Source organism: Sminthopsis crassicaudata, chromosome 5, assembly GCF_048593235.1.
Source record: "Sminthopsis crassicaudata isolate SCR6 chromosome 5, ASM4859323v1, whole genome shotgun sequence".
In the NCBI taxonomy this organism is placed as follows: domain Eukaryota; kingdom Metazoa; phylum Chordata; class Mammalia; order Dasyuromorphia; family Dasyuridae; genus Sminthopsis; species Sminthopsis crassicaudata.
In genome coordinates, this window is record NC_133621.1 from 251,273,530 (window position 1) to 251,295,959 (window position 22,430).

Consider the following 22,430-nt stretch of genomic DNA (forward strand, 5'->3'; position numbering starts at 1 on the left):
AACAGGTGTCACTAAATTAGTAATTAATTTTAAATTAAAAGCTTAGCTTTTAAAAATACCTTTGAATACACCTAAAGTTTTTTGTGTTCTTTAATCTTTGCCTCCTCCTTCATCTACGAGGCTATCTTTGTTATTTTATTAAAGAACAATGTACATTTGAGATAGAAAAAAGTTGAATGCTGATAAAAAAATTTCTGTTTTGGGGTTTCTAAAAGTATTTAAAAAAAATACTAAGAATTGCAATAACAGTGGAAAGAGTACTAAATTTGGAGTCAGGAAACTGAGGTTTTATATCTGAGATTTATAGTACTGTTTGACTTTGAGTAAATTGCTTAACCTATTTGGGCCTCAGTTTTTAAGTGACCTAAGTGACCTCTAGGGCTTTCCCTTTTAACTTTAAATCTGTGATCCTATGATGCTCATTTTATATGTGTGTACAAGCATGTAGTATATGTTTACTAAAATGTTGTATTACTTTAACTCTGTTTTAGATGAGTTTAATAAGTACTTATATGACTGTTTCATTCCATTTAAGTGATGTATCTAAATCCTAACATACAGAGAAGCAAACTTTTCACAGAGCGAAAACTGGAAGTTGCTTTTGGATGTGTAATAAGAAAAGTGTGTGTGTGTTTGTGTTCAGTGAATAATCAATAATGCTTTATTTTGCATGGGAAAATGAACTATCAAGGGTGATTTTGGACTCAATATTTTTTCTTGACTGTTCTAGTTAAAGGAATTTTTTTTTTAAATGTACAGTATCGGTTTTCTTACAGTTAAAAAGGTATTAAACATGTTTGGACCGCTGGCTCCAAAGGCAATATAGGATCTTGTGATAAAATGGATTTATTTGTTATTTAGAATGTAATTTATCAGATTTGTGCTTTTTTAAAGTGCTGTAGGTTTTTTCTTTTTTTAATCATAAAACCACTTTCTAATTTAGTAAATCAGCTTTCCAAGTTATATTGAATGAAAAAATTAATCATTCTATGTCTAGCCTGGTAATGAGGCCTTTTAAGTTCAGTGAGATTGGTCCTGGGGCTTTCACTTAAAACTCTTTCATAATCTGAAACTCAGGGTTATCTGCATGCTACAATGAGACACCAGTAACAGATTTTAGAGAAAGAATCATTGTTTATTACCATTTTTAAAATATTGCTTATTTGGATTCTGGTTAATGGTTTACTGTGTATTATGTATATTTAATTTTTATGTTTTATTGAGATAAGTAAATTGTGTAATATGTAAATAATAAGTAAAATTGGATTTTAAATTCAAACTAAATAAAATTTGTGTCTTACAGATCATTTTTTGATCACTCAATGCACAGTGCATTGCCACTTGGAATATATTTGGCAACCAAATTCTGGATGTATGTGACGTGGTTCTTCTGGTTTTGGAATGATATCCTTTCTGTCAAAAAGTTGATAGCTTCATTGTTTTTCATTAGTTATTTAGTGACAATTAAAATATAATTCATAGAATTCTACAAAAATTTATCAGGAAAATGATTTGGTAGGAAGTATATTCATAAACAGTTATTTTTAATAACAAATTCTTGATGCCTATTTCTTTTAGAGGTATTTTAAAAGTGTAACTATTATTTTAATATGTGAACTTATATTAAATTTCTCTTCTAGAAAATGGAAACTTAATCATTTTGTTTGTTATACCTTTAAAATATATTTTTGGTTCAAACATGTATCAAAAACTTATGTGTGCAGACTCTCTACCTATTCATGTTTAATTTACCTTCTGAGAGCATTGCTGGGGGAAGCAAAAAAAGGTAGAATGTGAGACCAAGTCTTCCTGATTCCAAGACTGACATTCTACCTTGGCATATTGCTTTTGATTAGACCCTTTATTGCCCCAAAACTGTTAAAATGTATCTTTAGCTTTAAGGCATGACCAGAATTGCTTTATGAAAGGCATGTATTTGCCACACTTTAATTATGTAGAATAATATTTAACTAGAGATCTATGCAGTAATCATTAAATACTTGCTGTATACCAGGCATTGTGCCAAATCCTGGGGATACAAAGAAAAGAAAAAAACAGGTCTTACCCACAAGTTGCTTATATTGTAATGGGGGGGCAGGGGAAAAGATGACAGCAAATATAAATCAATGTGTGCAAGGTAAATATTTAGTAGATAAAAGGTAGCCTTAGAGGAAAAGACTTCAGCCACTAGGGTGTCTAGGAAAGGATTCTTGGAGGAGATGGTATTTGAATGGAGTCTAAAAGAATCCAGGGATTATTAAGTTCTTTAAAAAAATAATTAATTAAATATTGGTTTCAGTTGTGTTTTATATATATATCTCCCTTATTTTCTTTTTCTTTCTTTTTTTTTTCCCCCTGAGGCAGTTGGGATTAAGTGACTTGCCCAGGGTCTCACAGCTAGGAAATGTTAAGTGTTTGAGATCAAATTTGAACTCAGATCCTCCTGACTTCAGGGCTGATGCTGTATCTGCTGCACCACCTACTGTCCCAATGTCCCTTATTTTCATGAAAATGAGAAAGGGCCGAAAAGATCTAAAAAAAAAAAAATTATTTTGTAATTATCTTTATACACAAAGATGATGGTGACTTTCTATTATATAGTTCTGGTACAGTTAAACAAGGTCCCAACTTTTCCTTAGCTGTCTTGGGGAGAGAAAAGAATCGCTAACCCAGATTTTTGGCATATTATCTATAACCATTAATAGTTGTTCATATTCTTTTAAAAATGAAAACCTGCCTAATTAGGACACTGGCAAGTAAAAAGTTTTTGTCACACTGGTGATGTTCTGATGATATCAGTCAGCATTGCTATCAATTTATATTTATCTGAGAGAGTGCTGCTTTAAAGGACATGCTTCTGTGATAGCTGGAGGAGACACAGTAGACCCCAGATATTTAAAGGCAGCCCCCATTGACTTGTAACATCAAGCCTAAATTTGACATTTTCTTATGAACACTATTTTGACTACCATTCTTCTGAAACTTTACTTAAAATGTTAGTAAGAAGTGTAAGTCATGTTAGTAGTAGAGAAAAGACTTAAAATTGAACCTTGTTGATTAAGTACCCCTATCCTTTCCAGGATATTATAATGGTATTTGACCAAATTTCAAAGAAAAGATGTGATCTTTTCCTTTTTAATTATTGATATATTAGATATATTAAAAACTGTGATCTGATTCTTAAGCTAAACTGATTTTAGATTGATAATTCTAATTTGTGGTAGATTTTAGTATCTATTGTTCTTGCAATGTATTGAGAAATGATGTTGTCAATACTTAACACATTGAAGTAAAAATACATACGTCAGAGAAATTATAGCAACCTAGAATTTTGACCTTTACTGTATACTTCATCATTATTCATGGTAAAGATTTTTAGCATCTAATTAGATTTTTTAAAAATTAGTAAGATAATTTAGACTCAGTATTTTAATAAAGTCAGTTTCATAAATGTGTATCAAATCTTTTGAAAAACTTCACTATAGGGGACAGCTAGATGGCACAGTGGATAGAGCACCAGCACTGAATTCAGGAGGACCCGAGTTCAAATCTGGTCTCAGACACTTAACACGTCCTAGCTGTGTGACCCTGGGCAAGTCACTTAACCCCAGCCTCAAAAAAAAAAAAGAAAAAGAAAAACTTCACTATAGAAAGGTATGCAAAATAAGTTGTATTTATTGATTGATTTAATTTTGTGATTGGATATCTCTTTCTTATCTGGGCTGGAAGTTGTAGCTACTCTTGGGTTCAGTGCCACTGAACTGAACCTTTGATGTGTTGTGTTTCTGATCTGCAATAATTTGTCCCCTTCTCAGACAGCCTGTCAGCCATCTGCTCTTAGGGAGATAGGAAAGGTTTTCACCTTGTTGGACCTAGAATTAGTTCAGCTTAGAACCTCTGAGTTCAAGCAGTCCACTGGCATTTGCCTGCCCAAACATCAAGGAGTATAGGCATATACCACCTTATCAGACTATAAAATGTATTTTTGAAGGTCTAGAATTGTAGTGACATTGATCACTATTACAAACATTATGTAATAGTTCTCAAGGACTTTGTGTATGTGAAATAGTTGCCATTCAATGTGATCTTTTGGCAAAATTGTCCAATTTTATTTGGACTAGGAGAACTTTATTAATTTTGTTTTTAAGGCATGAAACATGAAATGGAATGAGAGCTTAAAATTCTTATATTGACAGCTTTATAAAAAGCTTACATTACAACCAAGTTTGTTTTTTTAATATCAATTTTTTAAAATTCTGAAATTAATAAAACAAAAGTGAATATTATTATATACAAATAAAACAAAAAGATTTCACATGAAATTGTGAATCTATTATACATGGTTTGCTTCTCCTTTTAAGTATAATAAAGTATAAATACAATAAATTCATTGTTTAACCTTCAAAAAGAAAATTACATTCATCAAAGTAATTCTTTTTTCTTTTTCTTTCTTTCTTTTTTTTTTTTTAGTGTAAGTAAGGTAGTACTTGGTGAAATTCCTCCATATGGCAATTTTCACTACTTCATTTTGGTCATATATTATACTTGGACATAAAAACTGCCCCTTAAGAATTCATTAAGCCTTAGATTTGTCTTATAAGAACATTTGACTAAAGACTAAAACAGATATGCTTATTTTCATTACCTCATGTACTTAAAATTTGCTTTTTTTTAGTAGTGACTTGACCTTTAAAGTGACTTCAGTAGACTACGAGTATTCATAGCTGCATAACATTCCATTACCTAAATTGAACATTGAGTTTTATACTGAAAAGGGAAAAGTTTATGTCTTTCTAAAACAATTCCTTGTTGCCTAATACATGAATTATTTTTCAGCCCTAATTGGCGAAGAGGAAAAAATACTGTTAAAAATCAACAAATAGTGAAAATGTCATTCATTCTAGGCCAAACTTTAACCTTTCTTTATTATGAAATCTTTTTCAGAGACTGTGGAATATCGGCATCTAGGAGGTATCACAGTTGCATTTAATGTTAGATCTGGAGTCAGGAAGACTTGAGTTAGTCAGGAAGACCCGAGTTAAAATTTGCCCTCAGACACTAGTTGTGTGACTCTGGGCAATTCACTTAGCTTGTTTGCCTCAGTTTATTGATTGTAAAATGGGGATAATAAAAGCACTTGCCCCCTGGATTTGTAGGATAAAATGAAATAATAATTGCAAAACCCTTAACACAGTGGCATTGTGGCACATATTGGGCATTATATAAATGTTAGCTGTTATTGATGAGTAGTAGTAAAGTAGGTAAATTAAAATTTCTCCCCTTTTTTCTGAAGAAAAAAATAATAATTAAATACAAAGAATAAATAGCCTGAAGATCCAGGTCCAGGAAATTCAGCTGAATTTGGCTGTAAAATTTAAAACATTCCTGATTTTTATAAATTAAAATAAACTTTCATACTACTCATGTAAAGCTTGCTAAGTTAAAATTTTATAGATGTGATTGTTCATTTATATTTTTGCTTTAAGTTTTGTTTGATGGAATATGTTAAAAATTTATAGCAAAGTTGATCCTTTTCTGTAATCAATTTGAAAGGAAATGATTGTGCACCAGTTAGCCAAGTAGGTAACAAAATTCAAATTCATCAATGTTATAAAGTATATGATATGAATTTTGAAGGATTTGATATTTTTGTTCAGAAGTTTTTTCCCCTCATAATTAAATGATGCTGTAGACCAGTTTTATGTTATTGATTTCCAATTCTTTTTTTTTTTTTAATTTATTAACTTAGAGCATCATATTGGAAAATTATATACATTGCAAATACTTGAGTTTTCAATCTACAGATATTATTAATTCTTAACTAGTTTTAAAATCTTTAATTTATACATATTTAAATACATATTCAGTGATCTTCTTGGAGGGGAATCCTTATAGTTTCATACCATTAACAGAAGTTTAAATTCTAGATCCCTAAATAAATATAGAAGAGTTCCACTGAACTTTTTTTTTTTTACTACAATATACATATTTCCAGTCTTCATATCATATATTGACCATAATAAAGTTTTAAACTCAGGATATATCCTGTAAATTAATAAGAATGATGAATCCGAAGTGCTTACATCATTTGAATTCCACACGGACTACTTCCATTGAGTTAGAACCAGTTACCATATTTTACACAGCTATAACTTCGAATAGTGTGAATATGAACACATGTGACCTCTTCATGATATTCATTATTCATACTACTTGTGATTTATCTTTAATCTGAGGAAATAGGAACACAGGTAGGTAGGTGTGTGGGAGAGAGAGAGAGAGAGAGAGAGAGAGAGAGAGAGAGAGAGAGAGAGAGAGAGAGAGAGAGAGAGAGAGAGAGAGAGAGAGAGAGAGAGAGAGAAGAAAGAAAGAAAGAAAGAAAGAAAGAAAGAAAGAAAGAAAGAAAGAAAGAAAGAAAAGAAGAGAGGGAAAAGCTTGCAAATAAGTCATAAAAGGAGTAAATCATAAAAAAGAATGAGATTTCTTTATTATAAGACTGTGGAAAGAAAAAGGGGTAGTAGCTACCTTAGCTAATTTCTATTGCATCTTCGATCCTTTTGCATCCTACTCTTTCCATACATATGGGAAACAAATAATCAGATCCCAAATTAGACTAGATATGAGAAGGGGGACACTAACTAGGTAGAGGATTTGTTTTGTTTTGTTTTGTTTTGTTTTTCCCTGACTTGTACTACCTAAGTAGGTATTTAATCAATACTTCTGTATTCTGAGTTGTTAAATCTGAATGTGACCTTTAGAAATCAAGTCTTATTTCTTCTTATGGAGAAACAGTTTCTCTTGTTCTACCAGTTTACCAAACATTCTCACATAATCTCAACGATAATCCAATATTTTTGTACTCTGCATTTATTCTTCTGTACACTTACAAAAAAGCTACAGTTTTAAAGGAATAAATCAGAATCTATATTATGTATATTCCAAGGTGAGATTTAGTGTGGCCACTTCTTCATTTTCATTAGTACATAAACACAAATCCATTGGTGTTAATCATCAATGGCAGTTATTCCATAATGGATGAGATATTCAGTTTTGAATTATAGGTCCTCAGTTGAGATCCTCGATTCACTATAAAGTGCCCGAGTGACTTTGGACAAATGACTTTTTCTCTATCTGTCTCAGTTTTCCCTTCGTCCAAATAAGATTAATTATAATTGTACCATGTACTTCACTGGCAATTGTACTTAAATACCTATTAAGGATCCTGTTTTGTAACTCATAAAGCTTCATGTGAACATCAGTTATTATTAGTTTGATATTTTAATAAGAAAGATAGCATGAAATTATGTACTAGAAAACTAGTAGGATAAGTTAAGTAGGATAACTCTGAATAGTTAAATGATTCTGGGTTTTCTCAATGCCCCAGGCAATTCTTAAGAATATAAGTTGTAAATCAGTTGCTATTCTAACTTGGTTGAGAGAGTACACATGTTTTTAAGTTCCCCTGCACTAATCAAGTCTAGACCATCTATTCCCGATTTTTAATACATTTTTCTTGCTACTTTTTGGGAAAGCCACATATAGCAATTGGTATAAAAGCTTAAGACTTTTTATTAGTTCTTAAATATTTTTCCTTCTTAGTTTGCTGATTTCTATCCAGAAACAATATTTTAATTTGTACCAACTGAACATTCTGTTCTTAATTAAGACTTTTATTTAGAAAACAGTTTTTACTTTCTGCTTAATGTATTAAAAATATGGAAGACTATCTACACATAAAACTGCCTGGCTACAAAATTGAGAAGAAAAATCTTACATATATTTCTGCCAGTGTAAAAGCTTAGAAATAGTTTTTATGAGTATTCCAGATGTTTTGGACTTTAGTGCTGTTTTATTGCTCTCAGTGTGATTTTTGCTTCCATCTGCATAATGTTCAGCAAATTAACATGTAAAATTTGACATCGATATTTCCATTCTTTTTTTTTCACTTATAACTATAAATGTAAAATGTTGCATAAATATCCATTTTCATCCCTGGATGAAAAGTCTTTTTAAGCTGAAGGGTGTGGGGGGAATTATTGTCTAGTAAGAATATTTGAGAGCTGCTAAAAGATTTATTTTGTGCTTTCCTATTGAACTTTAGGCCATTTCATTTAAGAAATGCTTCAATACTGCTGAATAAAATTTTAATTATTTTAAAATATTTATAGTATGGATGCTAGTCTTATTTTTAGAATATAACAACAATAGCAAAAACTAGCATTTATAAGAATCTTTATGGTTTATAAATTTACACTGTCTTAGGAAATAGAAGCTATTATTATTTCTGTTTTATAGTTAAGGAAGATGACGTAAACAATTTGTCTCAGAATGTAAGAATCTGAGGCAGAATTTGAACTTAAATCTTGATCCTTGGTCCAGCCTTCTGTCCACTTAATCACTTTTGCTTCAAGGCAAAATATACTCTTTGGAAGTTAAGAAGCGCGAATTTACTTTTGTGCTTTTTTGGAGACATAGATTTTTAAATTGATGTAAAGAATTAATTTATGGGGCATCTTATGAAAAAAAGTTAACCAACTAGGGACAGCTAGATGGCATAGTGGATAAAGCACCAGCCCTGAAGTCAGGAGGACCTGAGTTCAAATCTGGTCTCAGATATTTAACACTTCCTAGCTGTGTGACCCTGGGTAAGTCACAACCCCAATTGCCTCGGGGGGGGGGGGGGAATAATTAATTTACTTATTATAGTTTAGTTGAGAACTTGCAAAATTGTTGAGATTAATAATATATACATTATAATATTATATTGTGACTTTTAAGCTGCAAGGTTATGGTGATTATCATTCTACCAATCTCTTTAACTTTCTAGATTTTTGAAAAATAAAAAAAAAATTTTTTGAAAAAAAATCCTCAGGACTGCCTGCCATCTAGGGGAGAGGGTGGAAGGAAAGAGGGGAAAATTCGGAACAGAAGTGAGTGCAAGGGATAATATTGTAAAAAATTACCCATGCATATGTACTGTCAAAAAAATGTTATAATTATAAAATTAATTTAAAAAAAATTTTTTAAAAAAGAAAAAGAAAAAAACCCTCAGTATTGTTGTCTATTTCTTTAGATTCCTTAACTTTAGGCACATCTCAACTTTTTATTCATTCATCTTCCATTCCTTGCCAATAGTGTTGCACTATTCTACAATTTTGGAAAATCTTGGAAATCAGACCCAGGAATTATTAAAGCTACAGAAGAGCAGAAGAAAAAGGTAACTGGAGATAAATCCATTTACTTTTAAAAAGTAATTTTTAAAATTACGTACAGTTTAACCACCAAATTCTTGTTAATTACTTGTAGACAGCATGAAAATATGATGAAAGTTATATCATAATTTAATTGCAAATTAAGCTTTTTTCTGGGTTTAAAAAATTTATTATTATCTTTTGTTCATCAATTTCTAAATATATTCTTCTACTTTCACCTCCTCGGAGATTAAAAAGAATGAGAAAAAGGGGGAAAGTTCAATTAAAATAATCAGCACTAGTAAATAATACATGTAATGTTCTACACTCATAATCTCTCCCAAGCCTGCAAAGAAGGGAGGGAGATATATTTATATCTGATCATTAAAATTATACAGTATTTCATTTTGTGTTGCTTTTGTTCTTTTTATTTACATTGTTAACAGTATATCTATTATTTCTCTGGTTCAGCTAATATAAATCTTATCGTCATTCTTTTTACCCTTCATATTTATTATTTGTTAAGGGATAGTACTATTCTTTTAGTCATATGCCACAGTGTTAGCTATTTTCCAATAAATGGACATATGCTTGCATGTATTTTATGTTTATTATAATGTTAATTTAAACAGATTAGTGAATCTGTGAGTTTATATGCTTTGGGTAAGCAGTAAATGTGATATTAATGATTCAAAGTTAAAGACATGATATTTTATTGTCATCTGTATAAAATTATAATATATGCATACATATATTAAGAAAAAAGATCTTTAAAAAGTTTTTTTTCTTGACTACTATTTTTGTGGAGTTCCTCCTTCCAAATTAATTATTTTTGTCAACATAAGGGTCTTTCTCTTTTAAAAAATAATAGAAATGAGGTATAATCAAAATAAAATTCATTATTAGTAAAATGGCTGTTCATTAAAAGTTCACATGTAATCAGTAAACAAACATTTTTGAAATGTCTACTTTGTACATTGGTATAGGATAAAAAATACAAAAGAAACAGTCCATGGCATTTAACAACTTATTTAACTCTAGCTTGGGAAGACAATATAGACATTTTAAATGAGCAAGGAAAAGTTTCATGTAGAAGGTGACCCCTAGGGTGAGCCTTACAAGAAGTTTACTGGAAAACAAGGAAGGAAGGAATTTCAAATGTCAAAGATAGCCTGTATTGCTTGGAGGCAGATTGATTACTATGTGTGAGGAATAATGAGAAATTCTGTCTTCTTGTTTGGATCATAACATGCATGAAATATAAGTATATTACTTATAATATATAATAAGCTTGGAAAGATAAGTTTGGGCCTAGATAATAGAGAACTTTGAATTCGTAACAGGGTTTATATTTAATCCTAGAAGTAAAAGAAAACCGCTGAAGTTGGTTGTGTAGAGAAATGACATAGTCAGATCTGTGCATTGAAAAGATAACTGTGGTTTGTGAAGGATGGAGGAGGTAAACTTAATGCTGAGAGAGCTTAACTAGGATGGTATCTCTTGTGAGCTGAGCTAAGAGGAATAAATAAATGCATGAATGTGTAAAGGACTAGAACTGAGCAATGCACTTGGATAATGAAGCACGTGAGACTAATTGCCAATTGGACAGTTCCCTATTAACTTGTTTGAAGGTTGACCCTCCCCAGCTGTTCTGTGCTGACTTGATTGGTGGGACAAAGAGGGGGAAGTGACTTGTGTGGGAGGAGTAGGAGAAACTTGGGTGGTGGAATTCACGCTCTCTCACACTCCTGACCTGGCCTTGGAGGGTGATGGTAAAAGATCTAGAATAAAGACGTTAGGTGATCCTGACTCTGGCTGATTTCTGGGAAGATAGAGTTCCAGCATGAATGGATTCATGAATTCATGAATGAAGCATTTATTAAGCACTTATAATGTGTAAAACACTGTGCCTGTGTGCCTGTGTGGTAGAGATACAAATAAAAAAATAAAACATTCCCTGTTCTCAAGGACTCAATATTTTAATGGGGGAAATAACACATATGGAAGGTTTCAGTGGCAAGTCAGATGGGAAAATCACATAGTTAGGATGCAATGGCAAAACTTATGATAATGTCTCTTTAATATCATGTCCACTAATAAAATGATACCAGTTCTGAAACTGAATCATTTGACAGTGCCAAGGGCAGTCTCAAGGAAATGTGATAAAAAGATTTAGCAACTGACTGGATATATGGGATGAAAAGGAATAAGAAGTGAGGATGACACTGTGGTTATAAATCTAGGTGACTGGAAAGATGGTGGTGCCTCTCAACAGAAATAGTGGTGCGTTTTTGTTTTTAAGTGGAGAACAGTGCTTTTGGACAAATGATAATAAATTCCATTTTGATTATGATTGAGTTTTCAATGGGACATCTAGTTCAGATGTCCCGCAGGTTATTGGTGATACTGGAGAGAGAGTCTAGGGGCTGAACCCATTTGGTTCTATAGTGTTCTACTTGTGTAAATCATTTTCTTGGTTCTACTTACTTTATTCCGCATCATTTCATAGAGCTCTTTCCAAGCAGCTCTCCACTTTGACATTTTTTTTATTGCACAATAACATTCTATTTATTCATAGACCATAATTTGTTTAGCCACTTCCCAATAGGTGGGTACTCCTTTGTTTCCAGGTTTGTGCTGCTATGAAAAGAAATGCTTTAAGTACTATACATATCCTTTTCTTTTTTTTTTTACATCTTTGTGGTGCAAACTTAGTTGGGGCACCAGTGGGTCAAAAGGTTTAGTCACAGTTTAGTGACTTATGGGACATAGTTTTGGATTGCTATCTAGAATGGCTGGTCCAATTCATAGTTCTACCAATAGTGCATTAATATGCTTCTTTTCCTACAGCTTCTCCTTTTTGGTCATCTTTGCCATTATGACAGGTATGAGGTAGAACCTCAAAGTTGTTTTAGTTTCATATGGTTGTTGATAGCTAGGATTTCTATTTTTGAAAACTGCCTGTTCATATCTTTTGACCTTTTATCAATTGGGGAATTGTTTTGATGCTTATAAATATTTTGGAAATGAGACCCTTATCCAAAAAAAAAAAAACTTGCTATAGATTTTTTTTTTCCTTACAATTAACCTACTTCCTTTTTAATTTTAACTGCTTTAAATTGTGATGCAAAAACTTGTAAATTTCATAACTATAACTACTATAAGAATCCATTTTATTTTCATGTAATCCTTATTATCTCATTTAGTCAGTTAACTTTTATATCTGTAGGTCAAAAAGGTAATTTTATAAATTGCTCCTTTAATTTCATCATGATGTCACTTTTTATTTCATGTATCCATTTGGAGAATCCCTGTCTCTCCTCCTGTCTCTTCTCTATTCCTATTTTTCCTTCTTCCTTCCTTTTTCTCTATTAACTCTGCATCTTCTTCCTTCTTCCTCTTTCTTCTTTTTCCTTTTTCTCTCTTTTCTCTTTCTGACCCCTTCCCCCATCCCATTTCCACCATTAGATTAATAAGTGCTACCTCCACTACACAAAAAGATCTATGGTAACAAGAACTTTCTTTTCTGAGTCTTTATAGATATGGCTATAACATCCACAGAGTTTATTGACAGGCTTCATTTCCATTGGGGTTCCTTCCCAGAATGATAGATATATTTGTTTGTTTTAAATAAAAAATTACTTGTGCAGAAGTTAACTTTAAAAAGAGGGATAGGATTCTGATACAAAATACCCTGTACAGTTTGCCAGCTTTTTACTTACAGGTGTTACTCCAGAATACCAGCCAAACAGACAATAATTTATTAAATGCTTGCTAGGTCAGAGATCACTTAATGAATATAAATGTGAGAAAAGAGGCATTGATATTCCCAAGACTTCTAGACTTTTCCATCAAGGTCATCATAGTAGAAGTTCAACTTGCCTGTCACATAAATCCCAGAAAAGTCCTGTCTGGATGTATCCAATATATAATAAAGGATAGTTTGTTGCTACCATTTATCACTATACCACCTTTTAGTAAATTCCTTAGCCAAAAGCTGCTTAATATCTATTGCCTAATTAAGTGGAAGTACTTGAACTATAGTCATATACTACCCTATCACCATTACTACTATTAACTACTACTATACAAGCATATATTATAGTAGTATAATGTGACTTTAATAGCATTTTGGCTGAGATCAGCCCTACAGATAAGGTAATTCATTTTAGAATACAGCAATACCCTTAGAGGCTATTGAACTACAAAGGGGCTATTTGGACTAACAGTGATCCTGGTTTGTTATGTATTTTAAATATTTTCATGTGCTTTCTTTGAATTTTTTTCCTTCTTCATAGTCAGCTTTCACTTTTTATTGCTACTAGCAATCCATACTTCTCTTCTGCTTTCTAATTTTCTGCTTATAATCTAATGTGGACTGAGAAACCAGATAAACTTATTATATATAGTTGTCTTAAATGGAAGTTAAATTAGGAGCTTAATGGCTGTTCTTTAAATAAAATTTATGATCTTCAGAGCACTGAATTTTTGACATCCATTTGAGTAGCCCCAATCCTTGATTCTTGGCTCTTAACTTCCCAAACTTTCAGAAAAAAGCACATTGAGTCCTTTCTATCTTTGCTTAATGTTTGTTTCATCATCAGTTCTTCAGAGGCAAGATTTTAGTTTTTAAATTTTACAATTACAAGTTAATTTTACTGTTAATCCTAATTAGGCTTCTTTTCATTATTTTAATTTATGTTATTGTATTCATTGTGTCTATTGATCTGCTGGTTCTCCTTCTTTCTGTGTTGTTCATAGAAGTCTAACCATTTTGTCCAAATTCCTCAGAATATAATAATAATCAACTAATTGCATTCATTTACTACTATTTATACAGCTGATTCCCCAATTGATAGTGCCCCCTTTGTTTACACTTTTTTGCCACCACAAAAAAGTGTTATAAATATTTTGGTAAACATAGAGCCTTTCTTAATTCTCTTTGACCCTAAGATATGTGCATGATATAGGGATCACTGGAACAAAGAGTATGAACAATGTAGTCCCTTTTGCTACTGTAATTCCAAATTGTTTTCCAGAATGGTTAAATAAACTCACAGCTTCACCAGCTAAAATAAGGCATTTTAAATATCAGCATGTCTGTCTTGTCATAACTTCTCTAAGGTTGACTCTCTTATCTATCATCTTTGCCATTTTGTTGAGTATAAGGTTGGGCCTCAGAATTGTTTAAATTTACTTTTCTGTAATTTTCAGCGATTTGGTCATTGATAAAAATTCTTTTTTTAAAAAATTGTTCATATTCGTGTACCACTGATCTATTGAGGAATGGCTTTTGATCTTATCAGAAAGAATGGAAAAAAACATTTATCCCATTTGACAGTTTCTCTTATTGCTTCTTTGAATTGTTCATTTACAAGCTTTTCTTTTGTCCTTGACTTGATTAAGAATCTTCCTCCTAGTCAGAATTGTAAAAATTATTTCCTTTCGTTTTCATCTAAATATATTTTTGCCCTTTTTTGTTTATATCCATTTGGAGATTATTATGGCAATTGATTTAAAATGCTGATACAAAAATTAATTTCTGCCAAATTGGTTTCTGATTTTCTTAGCAATGTTGTCCAATAGGAAGACCTTCTAGTAATTTCTGTTCTTCTTGTATTCTTTGTCTTAGTCTCTTGCAGTATTTTCAACCAATAACATATCTTGTTTATTACAGTTTTATACTGCAGTTTTAAGAGGCAGGGTTGTTTCATTTATAGAAGATTAGCTTTGGAGTCAGAAAGACCTGAATTTGGGTTCTGCCTTGACCAACACATGACCATGTGAGTCCCTTAGTAGTCTGAGTGATTTACCTGGCTTTCCAAAACTAAATATTACATTTGAGTTGTGGTCTTTTTTTATGGAGGCAGTGTACACATTCAGAGCTCTCCATGCCAGCAAAATCACATGTATAAACAAAAGAACTGATCTCTTTAAACACATATTGTTTGTGTGAATAAATACATAGTAATACTCTTTATTTTGTTTCTCCAAATGTATTTGCAGTAATTTAACAAAAGTTAAGTATCTATTACTTGATTAAATAGATATGTTTCATCCAGATGGCAGGCACTCAGTAAGGAATGATAAAAAAAATATGGCTAAAATGACATGATCATTATGCTATTTGGTTTTGTGTAATTGCTTCTTTTTTTTTGCAAATCTTAGGAGAAAAAGGAAAGCTATGTGCAGAAATATGATCTCAAAACAAGAAGTATTAATAAAAAGATGTAATATTTTGAAAAATTGGTAAAGTTAAAATACTTTTAATAGCTCTACTTTTTAAAATTTCAACTTCTGCTTCTTTAGGTATTTTGTTGTTTTTAACAGCTAGGTGATAGAGTAGATAGAATGCTGGGCCTGGAGTCAGGAAGATCTGAGTTCTTATCTGGACTCAGAACTTACAAGTTCTATGATGCCTGAGCGAATAGTTTAGCTACTATCTGCTTCAGTTTCCTCCACTGTAAAATGATTATAATAATGATAACCACTTCCCAGGATTGTTGTAAAGATCACATGTAGTGCTTGTAAAACATTTAGCACAGGGTTTGGTAGGTACTTGGTAAATACTTGTTCCCTTCTTCTTTCCTTAATCCTTTAACTAAGCAGTGCAAATTTTTCACTAGATTTGCTGTAGTAATTTTGCATTAATTGCTTTGTGTAGAAGTAAAAGTGTTTATAAAATTGGCTATGACAAGAAAGCCCACTTTATTAAAAATTATGTATATTGATATAAATCTAGGAGTATAATGCTGGAGAAACTGAGTAAAGAGTATTTAATAATTTATTAAATGGGAGAGATTTACTGGGACCAAATGGATCCATGGTTTGGTCCCAGGGCTGAATGAGACTTATCTTCTCAAAGAATCCAGCAGTGAATGTCAGATACAAGATTCTTTTATAGGGTAACAAGAATGATGACATAATGGAGGAGGTATCTGGATGAGGATAACCTAATGGGGGGGAGGAACCTAGGATGAAGATGACATAATGGAGGGAAGTACTGGAGAGGCTCTTGATATTCTAATGATGTCTAAAATGGATGAAGACCTTTATCTCATCAAACATTAAGAGGGGATGGTTATAACCTGAGGCAGAGTAACTGAGTAGGGCAATTAGGGAAACTGTGTCTGGACGTTAAAAGGGAACTATGACATAACAGGAGAAGCAAGTTTGCCAAAGAGAAATGTCTTTATGGGGCAAGTGGCTTTTTAAATATGGCCCACTTCCCACCATTACTTTTAACAGGCTGTGTTTTAGGTAAAGAAATATAAAGATTTCCTAAGTTGCTTATCTGATGTTGGTTTACCTCTTTCTTTGGCTTGTGCAAGAACAATTAGGATAAAGGAAAGGTATACAGGGGGCTAGCTGAAACTATCCATTTACATTAAGAGGTAGTAGGCCTGTTTAAAAAAAAAAAAATCCTTTTAAAGGCAATCGGGTTAAGTGACTTGCCAAGGTCTCACAGCTAGTGTCTGATGCTGGGTTTGAACTCACATTTTCTTGATTCCAGGACCAGTACTTTAGCTGTCCCAGCCTACTCTTTTATGACCATACTAATTTCAAGAAAAATATAATTCAGAGACCCTCCTCTGCTACTAATACTGAGGTAGTACCATGGTAGTATATTTGTTATACAGTTGTGTATTGTGTTTTAAAGATATCAGTTCTTGGAGGCAGCTATGTAGTACAGTGATGGAACACCAGCCCTGAAGTCCAGAGGACCTGAGTACAAATGTGGCCTCAGGAATTTAACACTTCCTAGCTGTGTCACCTGGGGCAAGTTACTTAACCCAATTGCCTCAGCAAAAAAAAAAAAAAAAAAAAAAGATATCATTTCTTTTGTTTGGTGTAACAAGTGATTTCATTGGTATGACAAGTGATTTCATTGGTATGTGGATGTATACTTTGCCTCTACTAAAGTAGACCATAACTTATCTGCAATGTTTAGTCTTGGAGAGACAGGTAAGGAGGGCACTGAGTCACTAATTGATGTCACACATTGGTCAGAGGCAGAACTCAAATTCAGATTTTCCTGACTCCAAAGTTAATTCTCTACAAATGATACAATTCTGCATCTTAAAACTATCGCATAAAATTTATAAACAACCCTATGTTATTTTTTGAAAATGTAAAAAGTAAATCATTGGAACAGACTGTGACTCAGAAATAATTAAAAATATTAGTTTAATGTTTAATAAAATGCATTGCACAAATTATAAATTACCAGAGGAAGAACTCTTTATTGGACAAGACTTCTGGAAAAACTAGAAACTAGTTTGGTATGGGGCAGGTAGGTGGCACAGTGGATAAAAGCACTAGACTTGAATCAAGAGGACCTGAGTTCAAATTTGGTCTCAGACACCACTTCCAAACTGTATGACTCTGGGCAAGTCATTTAACCCCAGTTGCCTCACCAACAAAGAAAGAAATAAACTAGTTTGGCAGAAATTTAGATCAGTTTTAGATGTTTTTTTAGATTTCTGGTGCTGAGTTGCATTTTCTCTGTAAAAATACTGAGCAATAATTTGAATTTGTTTGCAAGATACAAGTATTTCTGGGCAATGGATCTCCAACAACTTGGATTTGTATTTCAATCCTTCAACTAATTTTAGTCATGTTGTCAACTCATTACATTTAGTAAGTTTTACAACTTATGCAACCAAATTTGAACTGAATAAAAAATTTCACATATAAGAATCCATATCAAAGATCAATTTCAAGGAACTCAATATAGACAAAAAAAATTTTTTTTTAACATGGGAAATCTATTCCATATGTTTAATATTGACAATAATAGACTAGCTCAAAAGAAAGACTGAGGCAGTTAAGATAAAAATAGTAACCATGTTATACAAATGAGGTACAAAGGAAGAATAGACACAAAGGCACAGATGGGGGATCAGGGCTTGTAGTTCTAAAAACCCTGCTCACAAATAGGAAATACTACATATATGCCATAAAGGATATAGCACTCTCTAAAGCATGTAAAGAAATAAGGGGGGATAGCAGATGGGGAAGCAAATGGTGAGGAAAGAAGACAAGGGAGGGATCCATGGATGGATATATATAAATAATAGCAAAGCAAGTTAAGAAGCAGAAAGAGTAGGCAGGAATAGAAAAGAGAAGTAGGAGTGTGGGTGTGGGTGTGTCTTAACATATATACATAAATATATCCTTTCTTAACTATAGCCAGCTTGGGGTGATGGAGGGAGGTCTTGTCACTCTCCACAAAAGTGTATAGCCTCACAAGGTGACTATTTTGACAACAGCCTTCATTTGCATAAATAAAGTTTTTAGTAGTGCTCTAGAGATAGTTGCAATTAAAATGGAGTTAAAAATGTTAAAATGGAGAGACTTGTGATTCTGTAGATGTTTGAATTCAGTTTATCACTTATTAAACATGTAACATAAGCAGACCATAGGCCACTGAAATACAAAGATTAAAATAAAAAATAAGTTTTCTTCTTACAAATAACTCACATCCAAGAGAAAAATATAGAACATACTGTACACAAAGTACTTACAAAATAATTTCTAAAAGGAGAAAGCTTTGAGGCTTTCACAATGAGAAAACACAATGGCAAATAATCAAAAGAAAGAAAAAGTATAAATAAAATTTGAGTTGTCCATTTTTTAAAAGATAAAGGCAAAGATAATAAAGATAATAGGCTGACAACATTGCTTTTCAAGAAAGAAAAAAAACAAAAGAGTGATTAATAATTTGACCTCTAAATCCCCATGCTATTATTTTTTAGTTGTTCAATCATGTCTGATTCTTCTTAACCAACTGGTGGATCCCAGTCTGCCAGTATTGCCCATGGAATTTTCTTGGCAAAGGTACTAAAGTGGTTTGCCATTTACTTCTTTGGTGATTTGAGGCAAAGAGAGTTAAGAAACACACAGCTAGTAAGAGTCTGAGGCTGAATTTGAACTCAGGTCTTCTTGGATCAAGGTTTTACCCACTGAGTCACCTATTTCCTTCCATCCTCATGTTATCACAGGGTTATTTATGTCAAGAGAAAGAAGGTAGTAAAACATTTTTCTAAAAGTTATCATTTGCCCCTCTATTCAGATACATCTATGAAAATTTTCCCAAATAAACCTTGAATTGATAAAATTGTTCTTTTCTGATTGGTAAAATAAAATCATGAAAGAAGAAATACAGGTTTTACTATCTTGTGCTAAATTCAAATTTATTCATTTGGTTATTATATTATAACCCATTTTAAAAATCCAGTTTGCTTTATGAGTCTTTAACAGTCAGAATCCAAAAAATAAATAAAATGTTAGAAGTGAGCAAAATCTAATAAGATAAAATGTTATACTATGTCTAAAAAACTTTATGAAACTACAGTGGGAAGATGTAGTTAGACATTTCTTTGTCACAGTGAAGATGACTGAGGCTCTTTGCACAATTCACCCTCAAAAAGAATTCTCAGTGTCATGTGGCAGGTAAAGAAGTTGGTCTTAGGCCAGACTAATGGAGGTGTAGGAGTCAAGACAAAGGACTTTGAGTCTTGCCTTTTCTGCCTTGGTCAACCCACATTTTGGCTTTAGTGCAAAGGGTCGTATATGAGCAAGAATGATAAAACTGATCGGACTAAAAACCATGCCTTGAAATAATTGGGAATTTTGATAGAAAAAGTTATCTACATTCTGAAAAAGAATTAAGGAGACTGAATAATAAATCAACATACAATATGTTCACTTCTTTTTTTATCTCTCCCATGATTTTTCCCTTTTGCTTCGATTTTTCTCTCCCAACATAATTTATAAAACAATGTATATTTAAAATAAATATGGAAAGCAAAAAAAAAAAAATGGGGAAATGAAGCTGTTAAAGAGGATGTCATAGATGATTGAGACCATTACCAATGATCTTGTGATGAAGAGAGAGAGGACTGTGGGAACTGAGTGTGGATCATAACATAGCATTTTCATTCTTTTTGTTGCTTGCTTGCATTTTGTTTTCTTTCTCATTTTTTTTCCTTTTTGATCTGATTTTTCTTATACAGCATGATAATTGTATAAATATATATATAAACATATATTGGATTTCTTGCCCTCTAGGGGAGGGGGAGGGGGAAGAGGGAGAATTTGGAACACAAGGTTTTGCAAAGGTCATTATTGAAAAATTATCCTTGTATATGTCTTGAAAATGAAAATCTTTAATAATAATTAAAAAAAAAAAGATGCCATAGTTATCCTGAATTATTTGAAGAGCCATTTTATAGCAATGGACTTTATTTTTTGGGAGTAGAGAGAATAGAACTGAGGACAATAATTATGAACTATAGCAGTAAAATTTTGTTTCAATATAAGGAAAACAGCTAACATTACAAAAATGCTAAACATTTTGAAAAGGTAGGGTCTGCCTCATTTATGTTGAGAAAAACTAGATAAATATTGTGGGTTTTTTTTTTCTCTAGAGGTTACATAATGATAAATTCTCTTTGTTCTTTAATTTGGCCTCAAATTATAGCAAAATCCTATTTTCCCAACATCTTGGTGAACTTAGTTTTTCTTATTGCTTAGTTTCCTATTTTTCTGATTCCAGGCCAGTGAAATAATACAGATTTTTACTACCTAATTGAGATCTGGCAATGCACCCATAAATCCTTTGGAGGGGATTTACTCAAAGTATTGGGAGCTTTCTCTAGGGTTCTTAAAATTATGAGGGTACCAGTTCAGCACCATTTAAGTTATCCTTCATGCTCAATACATGTCTAGCCTACTTTCTTTTTTGATGATACATATCTTTTATGCCACTTGCTGTATAAAAGTCTGGCTTGGTCATATATTGCAGCCTACTTAAATCCATTATGTCTCCTTTAGTCTTGGGGTGATTTGCAATTTTGATTCTTTGAGGATTGTGATATTCCATGATCTGTAGAAATTTATTCAGGGCATGAAAAAAATTGGTGGTACTAAGGTAGCTTTTTTGGTTATTGTTTCAAACAAAAAAGCTTAAGGTCTTTAGTTCTGTAGTCATTTTTATAAAATGCGTGCATCAGATTCTTGCTCAAGAATGTTAGTAGCCCACCATTATATCACTGTTGCAGCATTAGATTCAACTTAGAAAACTTTGAGTTAGCCTGCCAGAACTAAGGCCTGCCTTTTTTATAAATAAATGCTTCATCTTCTTAAAGTACTTAATATTGTTAACAGAGTTTTTAATCCTCTAAGTAATTCCATATGTGTGTATAGATAGATAGATAGATAGATATAAAGATAGATATTTTTCATAATATTTTTTGCTTTAAGTTGTAACAGATTATACACATGGAAACACTTTGAAAACTGTAAATTATTACATAATTGGTATTATTAGCAAATAGATATCGAATCTGTCATTTCATTAGTGTTAAGGACCTCCCAGATAAGGACACTTCCTTTACCAATACAGATTGGCACATTCTCTACAATTTGAGATCTTAGAAAGTTTCTTGGAGCACTGAAAAGTTAAGTCACTTTCCCAAAATGTCAGGAGTGGAACTTGAACTGCTTCTTCCTGAGTCTGAGAACATCATTGTATTCCGTAAAGAAGCCTTTCATTTATTACTGTTAATCCATCAATCAGCTAATATGCCAGACATCTTACTAAGCATTGGTAAGAAAGACAAAAAGCAGTCCCAGTTCTTAAGGGATACTCCACAAAGTAAGTACATAGAGAATAATTTGTCAGTGATGCATTTAAAATTAAGGAGTTCGAGGATCATTTTGTTCTAATATGTTTTCACACATTTGTGAATGAAATCACATATAGGGCTGAAATCTGTGTCAGGAAAAGAGTAAGCTTATTGATTTGTATGGCAATAGAATTTAATCTTGGCCTTCCTTGAATCATCTGAACTTCACTGAAACTCTTTAACATCTTTGAGTTCTTCACAGAGCAAATGAGAACTTGTTGGCACATTTGGCAGGTTTATTATGCATGTTATGTTTTAGTGTTCTTTAAATGTTGATTTGGTTTAGGTAGTCTAGAAATCAACTTTTGAGTAAATAGAATGTTTACTAAATAAAGTTTCTATCTAAATATTTAATAAATAAACTGAATAGAAAAGGTCTTTTTTTATATAAAAAGTACATAAGTACTTTTAAAAAACTGTTTACTATTTACATATAATGCTAATCTTTTCTTTTTTTTTTTTTTTTTTCCCTCATCTTAAGACAATAGTTGAACTTGCTGAGACAGGAAGTCTGGACCTCAGTATATTCTGCAGTACCTGTTTGGTA

At 32.1% G+C, this 22,430-nt stretch overlaps 1 protein-coding gene across 2 annotated transcripts in view; it reads left to right on the top strand.

Annotated features, from left to right (window-relative positions):
• ZDHHC17 (zDHHC palmitoyltransferase 17) overlaps positions 1–22,430 on the top strand; it is a 105,010-nt gene that overhangs the window by 69,632 nt on the left and 12,948 nt on the right. For both annotated transcript variants that reach the window (XM_074270827.1, XM_074270828.1), the window contains exons 10-12: positions 1,304–1,404; positions 9,093–9,217; positions 22,365–22,427. In XM_074270827.1, the coding sequence (XP_074126928.1) occupies positions 1,304–1,404; positions 9,093–9,217; positions 22,365–22,427 (289 nt within the window). The remainder of the gene's footprint in view (positions 1–1,303; positions 1,405–9,092; positions 9,218–22,364; positions 22,428–22,430) is intronic.